Source organism: Pan troglodytes, chromosome 9, assembly GCF_028858775.2.
Source record: "Pan troglodytes isolate AG18354 chromosome 9, NHGRI_mPanTro3-v2.0_pri, whole genome shotgun sequence".
In the NCBI taxonomy this organism is placed as follows: Eukaryota; Metazoa; Chordata; class Mammalia; order Primates; family Hominidae; genus Pan; species Pan troglodytes.
This window is the reverse complement of record NC_072407.2, coordinates 53,401,647-53,413,332: the sequence shown is the minus strand read 5'-3', so window position 1 is coordinate 53,413,332 and position 11,686 is coordinate 53,401,647. Positions and strand designations below refer to the sequence as shown.

At 36.8% G+C, this 11,686-nt stretch overlaps 1 protein-coding gene across 1 annotated transcript; it reads right to left on the bottom strand.

The window, feature by feature from the left end:
- Positions 1-4,309: 4,309 nt before the first annotated feature.
- On the bottom strand, positions 4,310-7,665 carry OR4C13 (olfactory receptor family 4 subfamily C member 13). The gene has a single exon (XM_054662276.2). The coding sequence runs from the start codon at positions 5,304-5,306 to the stop codon at positions 4,377-4,379; it is 930 nt and encodes a 309-aa protein (XP_054518251.1). The 5' UTR covers positions 5,307-7,665; the 3' UTR covers positions 4,310-4,376.
- Between the last annotated feature and the right edge of the window lie 4,021 nt (positions 7,666-11,686).

Here is an 11,686-nt window from a genome sequence, read left to right as displayed (position 1 = left end):
TTTTCCTTATATTTTAAAACTAATTTTGCTAAGGACATGAGTTTTATTAATTTTTACACAAAATCAACCCTAGTCTTTATGTATTTTCTCTATTTTTAAATTAATTTTATTTCAAGTATATCTGTCTTCTACTTACTGTTCATATTATACCATGTTTTATGCATTTATTTTGCTCTACTATTTCTAGCTTCTGGAGATGAAAGCTTAGTTCATTTCCTTTAATCTTTTTTATTTTCTAGTACTTGCATTTAAAGCTATATATTTCTCTCTGAGCAATTCTTTAGCTGCATCTAGTATTTTTTTTGTTTTTTTACCACCTTTAAGTCAAAATTCATTAAAAATTTTTCATTGGCACTTCTTTAATATATGAATAATTTAGAATTGTGTTGCTTGATTTGTAAATAATTGGGGGATGTTTAGTTATATTTTTGTTATAAATTTTTAGTTGAAGCCTACTATTATCAGATATGTGTTCTGTATGGTTTAGTCCTTTGAAATGTATTGCATCTTGTACTGTGGCCCAGTGTATTTTCTATTGTGGTGTACATTCCATGAGCACTTAGAGATAAGTAGAATAATCCTACATTTGTTTTCTCTTTCCCCACTCCCTTACTAATACACCTTCAGCTAACCTGACTGAAACTGTGTGATAAACTCATGACTTTTTAGGGAAGAACATTGCTTTATTTGCATTCAAATAAAGTTTTCTTGATTTGTTCTGAAGTTAACGTTTATCATCTTCTGGGAGTGAGTTCAGATGCCATCTGCAATGCCACAGATAAACCTTTCACAGTTGAGTTTAAACTTGAGTCTAGTTATAGGTCTAGAAGCAAAGAGGGATGATGAAGATGGGTCTTGAGGGAAATCAACATTGTTTTGCTGGGAAACTGCTTCAGGGAAGGACATATAATTTCCTCAGGCAATGCAAGGTTAAACCTTCAGTAGGGGTGAAGAGGTTTCTTCTGCTAAGGGTGAAGGAAAGGCTCTACTCGAGGTGGGGAGGCCTCTTCAGCTGGCAAAGTAGGCTTATCTTTTCTCTGTTCCATCTTCTGAGTATCCTCCTTCTGAAGCAGAAACATAGTTTCATCCATGACTCTTTTCTCTCTAATCTTCATCCTATATCAAGTTATTTTCCTTAAAATTCATTAATGTATCTTAAACTGTCTCTATTACTCTGTGTTAGTTTGGGTTTCTTAGATGCAGATATGAGATTGAGAATTTTTACAAAAGTGATTTATAAGGAGAAGAGTTTGAGGGAAGCTAACTATGGTAGAGGGAAGAAAGGACATGATCTCAACTGGAGTCAGGCTTCAGATGTCAGGCTTCAGATGTGGTCTCAATTGAAGTCTGCCTTGAGTCTGGAGCCATTGAAGCTCTGGAGGATACATCGTATTATACAACAACATTTTAAACTTTCGTGTCTGTTAGTCATTGGCCACTGCTGGTCCTTGACAGTGGGCATAATCTTCTGGGTGTGGCACCTCCCATTTTCTGTGGTGCAATTGTCCAGGGAAGGGTGGGGCTGTGAGCTGTTAGCAGCCCAGACACAGCAGGTGGGGCATGAGTTCACTTACCAGGCAAAAGGCATTCGAGCTGGATGCAACAGTGTCCCTAACACTCGGCATCTCTTGGGAGTCACCAAAGCTCAGACCCCCATTTATTCACACCTAAATCATTATAATTACCTCCTAGTTGCTCTTCTCTTTGGAGGCTTGACCCTTCAATCCATTTTCCATACTGTAGCTAGAGTATCCTTCCCAAAACAAATCCAACTACATTTCTTGCTAGTTTAAAAGTACTTTCACTATTTTCTCCATGGTACTTAGTATTTAGTTTTAACAGAATTATGAGACACTTTTTGATCTTACCAAGATCCTACTTTACAGCTTCATGTCTTGTATTTTCCCTTTTACAATCTTGGTATCCTACACCGGCACACAATGGGGGTTCAATAAATAATTGTTGAATTAATAGATAAATTGATAATTACAGTGATAGTGAATTGTTTGGGTTTCCTGCTGATTGTTTCTCACCTTCTGGCCTTTGTTACTTATTTCCTCTCATAGATGCACTCTTAGCTCAACCTTGTGCCTACTCATTCTGCTGACTCTTTTTCTCCCTTTGGCTTCTGTTTTTTTTTTTTTTCTTTCTTTCTTTCTTTTTCTTTTTTGAGACAGAGTCTTGTTCCGTCAGCCAGGCTGGAGTGCAGTGGCGAGATCTTGGTTCACTGAAACCTCTGCCTCCTGGGTTCAGGTGATTCTTCTGCCTCAGCCTCCCAAGTAGTTGGGACTACAGACATGCACCACCACGCCCAGCTAATTTTTGTATTTTTAGTAGAAACAGCGTTTCTCCATGTTGGCCAGGCTTGTCTAGAGCTCTTGACCTCAAGTAATCCGCCCTCCTTGGCCTCCCAAAGTGCTGTGATTACAGGCGTGAGCCGCTGTGATTACAGGCGTGAGCCACTGTGCCTGGTCAGCTTCTGTTTTTGATGTCTTTTCATCTAGGAATCCTTTTTAGATCTCCTAGGTCTTTGTTGTGTGTCCTTCTAACATGCTTTCACAGCACTCTGTAATTCCATGATCTTACTATTTATAGTATTAGGTTGTAATTCTCTGTTCTCTTCTTGAAGTGTCTCAGAGTATCCTAACTTTTGTGAAAAGAGGACCCTGGTTTCTCTTTATTCATCACTAAGCCCCAGTAATTATCAATGTGCCTGATACATTCCTGGGGATAAAAAGTATTTGTTGATTAAGGAATAAAGAATGCAAGGAATAAGTGGAATACAGTTATCCTGAAATTGCTTTGTGTGTAGCTATATAATTTGAAAAACAGCTTTTAGACTGGGTGTGGTGGCTCACACCTGTAATCCAGCACTTTGGGAGGCAAAGGTTGGCAGATCATGATGTCAGGAGATCAAGACCATCCTGGCCAACATGGTGAAACCCCATCTGTACTAGCCAGGCATGGTGGCAGGTGCCTGTAGTCCCAGCTGCTCGCTAGGCTGAGACAGGAGAATCACTTGAACCCGGGAGACGGAGGTTGCAGTGAGCCAAGATCGCGCCACTGTGCTCCAGCCTGGCAACAGAGAGCGACTCCGTCTCAAAAACAAAAAACAAATGAAACAGCTTTTAATATGAAAATGTTACCAAAAAGCAAACTGATTAATAGAAAAATATAAACAGCCCATATACATAAGATAATACAATTTTACTGGGGGTAGGAAAAATATCAAGATAAACTATATGTTCATATGCTGAGAATGCAGTTTCAATTTCTTTCTCATTGTTTCAATAAGAGTGAAAAAATGTGGTTTCCCTATGAGTTCCAACCAGAATTCTTAGTCTGAAGGTAGAAAATACTTTCCTAGCCTCCACTACTACTTTTGCTTTATATTTTATTGAATTTATTCATTTTCATTAATCCTTTTATTCATTGATTCTGTTTATGGTATACCAGACGTGGTACCTTGTAGGAACTATTGTTATCTATCGGGCAAGTACTTTATGGATTATAACTGTATATTCAATAAATAGAAATTTCTCCTTGATATCAAAACATCTTTATTTGAACCATCACTCTTTCTGGTCGATTATCAGTATAAAAAGGGTAACATGAATAATAGAAAATGGTTCTGAAGCCTACAAGGACATTTGAAATCATGGTATAAACTTCATTGTTTACCCATCAGATGCTAAATATATTTTTGCTTTTATAGCCCTGAAGTAGTTAGATAGCATAATATTTCAGAAAACAATGGCCATCAGTTTTGATATATAAAAATGAAACAATTATTAACGAAAAAGTTATATTTTTAATGAACTAACATATACAATGTGTCCAGCTAGTCCTTGTCTCAATAAATGATAGCTGTTATCATGATCTGATATTTCTATCATCATTGCTTGGCAGGGTATCATGGTAGTTAAGCATATGGTTTGGGAAATCAGTGAGATTCTGGTTACTTTCTATTTTATATTTCTATTTTGACACTGTCCCCTTCTCTCAGTTTCCTCTTTGGTAAATGGGGATAAGAATAATGCCTCCCTCAGTTTGTTATGGACATTATTACTTAATATAGATATATTATTTTATTACTTATTTTACATTTATTAGAAGGAAGGCCTATGAGTTTCATATATATGGATGAAGCTAGTGAAACTAAGCCCTGAATCGGTAGAATTTTCCCAGTTTGTGAGAATGATACATGGTTAGGTTTTCTACTTTTTCCTGAACCCATTTTGACTCCCCTCAAGGCATAATCTATGGATCACAGTGGTTAATTATTTTATTTATCCAATAAGTATTCCTTGCTGACATTACCCAAAATGTCCTTTTGACCCTTGCCTCAGTTGAATCATGTTGGGCTCCAGTCACATTTATTTGACACTTGAAATAGCTTTCTTACTACACAATTTCCTAATGGCATTTTTCATCTGAGCATTCCTCAAGGTGTAGATTAAGGGGTTTAACATAGGAGTTATCATAGTGTAGAATACAGCAACTGCTTTATCAATGGGTAAAGTAGCTGGAGGTCTCATGTACACAAATATGCAGGGTGTAAAGGATAAGATGACAACTGTGATGTGGGAGACACAGGTAGAGAGGGCTTCGTGCCTTGCCTCTAAGCTGTGGGTCTTTAAGGAGTACAGTATGACCACACAGGAGACCAGGAGCAAGAGACAGTTTAACAGGCATATGAACCCACTGTTGGCAGCAATGAAGAGTCCTAGAGTGTGGGTATTAGTGCAGGCAAGATTGATCAAAGTGTAGAGATCACACATAAAGTGATCTATGACATTAGGACCACAGAAAGGTAATTGGCAGATGAAGAGGATCTGTATGGTTGCATGAAGAAAGCCTCCTACCCATGACACTCCCACTAGCAGGCTACAAACATGCTGCTTCATGATGGTGGTATAGTGCAAGGGCTTGCAGATGGCCACATAGTGGTCATAGGCCATTATAGTAAGTAGGATGACCTCAACACCTCTGAAAAAATGTTCTCCAAAGACTTGAGTCATACATCCATTGAATAAGATAGTCTTGTTTTCATAGAGTGAATCTGTGATCAGCTTAGGGCCATTGACAGAGGAATAGCAGGCATCAATAAAGGAGAGATAGGCCAGGAAAAAGTACATGGGGGATCTCAGTGATGGACTGGCAGTGATGGTGACCACAATGAGCACATTTCCTATCACGGCGGTGATGTAGATGACAGAAAACACAACAAATATGACTTTCTGCATTTTTGGATTCTCTGTAAGCCCCAATAGAATAAACTCTGTCACATTGTTTCTATTCACCATGTATTTCAAATGATGGTTAATTACATTACCTGAAAAGAAAACAATTTTTATTAACACATCTTTAAATTTGTTAAACTTCTCCACTGTAATATGTAATATAATAAATTCTTGGATTCTACTGGGTTGTGATTTGAGGATCTTTTCTGAGATAGGAAAAAGTTTTGAGTTTTGGAGGTTTACTCAAATTGCCTCCCTGGTGAAGACTGTGCTGAGAGTTTTGACATGAGAAACTTTTGTAGCACACAGGCAGGAGACCATCTGTGAACACTTAATCATCTGAAATGACTGAAAGTTGAGTGATTGCACACATAGTGGCAACTAAGCCTGAAAAGATTATAGAATATAGATGTAAAGCATATGAATGCAAAGCTCAAAATTTGCTCTCTCTCTTTTTTTTTTTTTTAAGAAAATAATGAAATGTGAAATGTTATGCACAATATGAGTGAAATGATAAAGAGGAATCTGAAGAAGGGGGATTCTTGGGATATTTCTCTAGTGAAGGTCTTTGTGTGTTTTTTATGATGTGGGCTGAGATCCAGTAAGGAGCTGGAAGCCAGATAATGGAACTTAGTTAGCAGACTATTTGTAGAAGTTGACATAAGAATAACAGTGCATTTGTGATTAAAATGTAAAGAAAGAATATAAGAGCTACTATAAAAGAATTCATAATCTATTGTCTAAGTCCTATTAACTTTATAATAGCTAATAATATACACCTCTGAATAATTGCTATGAGCATGACATTGTAGAATGTGCTTTGCACACATGATCTCATTTTATCAATTTTACAGATGAGGACACAATTTCAGTGACTAATGTTAATAGTTATAGTGTTAACATTAACTAATATTTACTGAACACAGCATGTTTCAAGTGCTTTTACAGACATTTGCTTATTGAATCCTCACTGAAAACCTATGTATTAGTTACTATTGTCTTTTTACACTTATTTTACACATTAGGAAATAGAAGCACATAGAAATTAAGGTTCTTCCCAAGATCGAGCAGATAATCAAGGCTGGACCTAATATTAAGTTTCAGATTATGCTTGTTAATTGTTTCCCCCTAAGTCTTAACTCATGCCTTATATTGTTGTAATAAACAATGTTGAACTGGTAATTTCCCTTTGATATGGCCATAATTTTTATAATTACTTTAATACAACTTCAGAGACAAGTTTATATGAGTAACTTCATCAGCAGACAGACACACACACACAATGATATATTGAAACTCCTAAATATTAAGAAAAATGTGGTATTACATTCATTGAAGGGCTGTTTTTGCTTAGCCTCTCCCTCAGCCCTATCCATTCCTCCTCGATCCCCTTGCAAAGCATGGGACCCTAGCCAGAAACTTCTGCAAAGTGTTAAAAAACATTATCACAATAGTTAAGTGTGTTAGTTTGAGAATCAGAAAGACCAGATTAGAATCCTCGTTTTTCCACCTATAACTTCTTTTACCTGGGGTATATTTCTTGGCACCTTACATCTTAATCTTATCATCCATAAAATGATAATAATATTCACCTCACATACTGTTATGCGAATTAATTGGGAGAACATATATGAATATATCTACCCTACTGTTAGGGACATATACAGGACTTTCATTTATTTTTATGGCTGTATAAGCCTAGGAGACAGGATAAATTGACAATGTGATCAATATAATACAGAGAAACATTTGACCACACATTAAGCTCACAAAGAAAGGTCTCCAATTTTCCTTTTACAGGGCTTTATATTATTCATAGCAAGTGATCCCAGTAAAGCTTCTCCATGTTTGTACTTGGACTATTCAGCTGATGATTTGCCATTTAATATTCATATTTATGTCTTTTGTGTGTGTGAAGTGTATTTAAATTTTGTTTTAGTCCTCATAACTTGTCTCATTCACTAAGGAGGTGTCTCATGGCAAAACATGGTACCCAATATCAGAGAGATGGGTTCTACAAATAGCTTAATCTCTATAAGCCTCAAATATTTCAACTGTCAAATTAGGTTAATGATATTTACCAACTACCTTTTGAATAATTGGAGTGAGAATGCAAGACTCTATTACTCTATTTGAAAAGTGCTGAAAAATAATGATTACTCTATATAGAAAGTAACAATCTTTCATAAGCTTCAGCACTATTGCAAAACTTAGTAGTCTTTGATGATCTTACTGATGTTTAGGTGTGCTCAGACACAATCTTATTTGAAATTATCTTTTCTTGGAATAAGTAAGCTTCAATGTGAAAGGTATTTCACACTTCAAAAGAGCTTATTCAGATGATTCAATATCAAATCAACAGTTGTTAAGAAAGTCTGTTTGTAAGTCTAAATATTTTCTTCTAGCCTAAAGACTGAATATTTTCACAAAAAAAAAAAAAAAAACAAAAAACGGATCTTTACATGGCTCTGGTCCCCGCAGGGTAAGACGAAGAAACTGTGGAAGAAATACATGAAAATGAGTCACTCAATTCATGATGAATTTTGCTCTGGAGATGTGAACAACAACAACAACAAAAAACATTTTTACCTTGTACTGCATGTATATTTAAAGAGGTTTCTATAAAGATTCAAAGACCTTGTCTTGTAGCTGTTGCTTTCTCTCCCAGGAATTAATTATCTCCTTTGATGGAAAGACTGTCTTAGAAGCAGATATTCTGGAGAGACATGGTTGAAAAATACCCATCCTGAATGGGGAATTGAATGCTCTATATTTAAAACTTAAGCCTGTGAGAGTCCTTTTTTCCTATCTGAATCCAGGTTTCTAAGAAAGCTGAATGCCACATAAATGGCAAGGTGGCATAATTCCAGAGTGGGCACCACATGTAGTTTCCCTGTCAACTCATGCTACAGAAAGAGCTGCTGTTTTTTCATCTAATATGAAACCATTTTTGGAAAAATGTTATTGGTTGCTTGAGATCTAGAGCACTGAGGGCATGAAATTAATGGCAGCCAGTTTAAAGGACTTGACTCCAAATGCTGTTGTTTTTCTTTCCCTCCTCATACTTTACTGAGGTATATTTGACAAAAAATTTTTATATTCGAGGTGTACTACTTGATGATTTATATATTATACATTGGGTAATAAACACCATAATCAACATAATTAACATGCTCATCACCTTATATAGTTAATCACTTTTATTGCTATGGTGAGAAACTTGAGCTCTACTACCTTCATTTTTTTATTATACTTTAAGTTTTAGGGTACATGTGCACAATGTGCAGGTTAGTTACATATGTATAAATGTGCCATGTTGGTGTGCTGCACCCCTTAACTCATCATTTAGCATTAGGTATGTCTCCTAATGCTATCCCTCCCCCCTCCCCCCACCCTACAACAGGCCCTGGTGTGTGATGTCTCCCTTCCTGTGTCCATGTGTTCTCACTGTTCAATTCCCACCTATGAGTGAAAACATGCTGTGTTTGGTTTTTTGTCCTTGTGATAGTTTGCTGAGAATGATGGTTTCCAGCTCCATCCATGTCCCCACAAAAGATAGGAAACCATCATTTTTCACGGCTGCATAGTATTCCATGGTGTATATGTGCTACATTTCTTAATCCAGTCTATCATTGTTGGTTCCAAGTATTTGGTATTGTGAATAGTGCCACAATAAACATATGTGTGCATGTCTTTAAAGCAGCATGATTTATAATCCTTTGGGTATACACCCAGTAATGGGATGGCTGGGTCAAATGGTATTTCTAGTTCTAGATCCCTGAGGAATCACCACACTGGCTTCCACAATGGTTGAACTAGTTTACAGTCCCAACAACAGTGTAAAAGTGTTCCTATTTCTCCACATCCTCTCCAGCACCTGTTGTTTCCTGACTTTTTAATGATCGCCATTCTAACTGGTGTGAGATGGTATCTCATTGTGGTTTTGATTTGCATTTCTCTGATGGCCAGTGATGATGAGAATTTTTTCATGTGTCTTTTGGCTGCATAAATGTCTTCTTTTGAGAAGTGTCTGTTCATGTCCTTTGCCCACTTGATGATGGGGTTGTTTGTTTTTTTCTTGGAAAGTTGTTGGAGTTCATTGTAGATTCTGGATATTAGCCGTTTGTCAGATGAGTAGATTGCAAAAATTTTCTCCAATTCTGTAGGTTGCCTGTTCACTCTGATGGTAGTTTCTTTTGCTGTGCAGAAGCTCTTTCATTTAATTAGATCCCATTTGTCAATTTTGGCATTTTTTGCCATTGCTTTTGGTGTTTTAGACATGAAGTCCTTGCCATGCCTATGTCCTGAATGGTATTGCCTAGGTTTTCTTCTAGGGTTTTTATGGTTTTAGGTCTAACATTTAAGTTTTTAATCCATCTTGAATTAATTTTTGTATAAGGTGTAAGGAAGGGATCCACTTTCAGCTTTCTACATATGGCTAGCCAGTTTTCCCAGCACCATTTAATAAATAGGGAATTGTTTTCCCATGTCTTGTTTTTCTCAGGTTTGTCAAAGAACAGATGGTTGTAGTTATGTGACATTATTTCTGAGGGCTCTTTTCTGTTCCATTGGTCTATATCTCTGTTTTGGTACCAGTACCATGCTGTTTTGGTTACTGTAGCCTTGTAGTATAGTTTGAAGTCAGGTAGCGTGATGCCTCAATTCAACAAGAAGAGATAACTATCCTAAATATATATGCACCCAATACAGGAGCACCCAGATTCATAAAGCAAGTCCTCAGAGACCTACAAAGAGACTTAGACTCCCACACAACAATACTAGGAGACTTTAACACCCCACTGTCAACATTAGACAGATCAACAAGACAGAAAGTTAACAAGGATATCCAGGAATTGAACTCAGGTCTGCACCAAGCAGACCTAATAGACATCTACAGAACTCTCCACCCCAAATCAACAGAATATACATTCTTCTCAGGACCACACCATACCAATTCCAAAATTGACCACATAGTTGGAAGTAAAGCACTCCTCAGCAAATGTAAAAGAAAAAAAATTATAGCAAACTGTCTCTCAGACCACAGTGCAATCAAACTAAACTCAGGATATAAGAAACTCACTCAAAACTGCTCAACTACATGGAAACTGAACAACCTGCTCCTGAATAACTACTAGGTACATAACAAAACAAAGGCAGAATTAAAAATGTTCTTGGAAACCAATGAGAACAAAGACACAACATACCAGAATCTCTGGGACATATTCAAAGCAGTGTGTAGAGGGAAATTTATAGCACTAAATGCCCACAAGAGAAAGCAGGAAAGATCTAAAATTGACACCCTAACATCACAATTAAAGGAACTAGAGAAGCAAGAGCAAACACATTCAAAAGCCAACAGAAGGCAAGAAATAACTAAGATCAGAGCAGAAGTGAAGGAAATAGAGACACAAAAAAAAACTTTCAAAAAATCAGTGAATCCAGGAGCTGGTTTTTTGAAAAGATCAACAAAATTGATAGACGCTGGCAAGACTAGTAAAGAAGAAAACAGAGAAGAATCAAATAGATGCAATAAAAAATGATAAAGGGGATATCACCACCAATCTCACAGAAATACAAATTACCACCAGAGTACACTGTAAACACCTCTATGCAAATAAACTAGAAAATCTAGAAGAAATGGATAAATTCCTTGACACATACACCCTCCCAAGACTAAACCAGGAAGAATTTGTATCTCTGAATAGACCAATAACAGGCTCTCAAATTGAGGCAATAATTAATAGCTTACCAAGCAAAAAAAGTCCAGGACCAGATGGATTCACAGCGAAATTCTACCAGAGGTACAAGAGGAAGCTGGTACTATTCCTTCTGAAACTATTCCAATCAATAGAAAAAGAGGGAATCCTCCCTAACTCATTTTATGAGGCCAGCATCATCCTGATACCAAAGCCTGGCAGAGACACAACAAAAAAGAGAATTTTAGATCAATATCCCTGATGAACATCGATGCAAAAATCCTCAATAAAATACTGGTAAACTGAATCCAGCAGCACATCAAATAGCTTAACCATCATGATCAAGTGGGCTTCATCCCTGGGATGCAAGGCTGGTTCAACATATGCAAATCAATAAACGTAATCCAGCATATTAAACAGAACCAATGACAAAAACCATATGATTATCTCAATAGATACAGAAAAGGCCTTTGACAAAATTCAACAACCCTTCATGCTAAACACTCTCAGTAAGTTAGGTATTGATGGGACGTATCTCAAAATAATAAGAGCTATCTATGACAAACCCACAGCCAATATCATACTGAATGGGCAAAAACTGGAAGCATTCCCTTTGAAAACTGGCACAACACAGGAACACCCTCTCTCACCACTCCTATTCAACATAGTGTTGGAAATTCTGGCCAGGGTAATCAGGCAGAAGAAGGAAATAAAGGGTATTCAATTAGGAAAACAGGAAGTAAAATT

Excerpts from the sequence above, each read along its gene's own strand:
- OR4C13 (XM_054662276.2), bottom strand. The coding sequence starts at position 5,306 with ATGGTGAATAGAAACAATGTGACAGAGTTTATTCTATTGGGGCTTACA.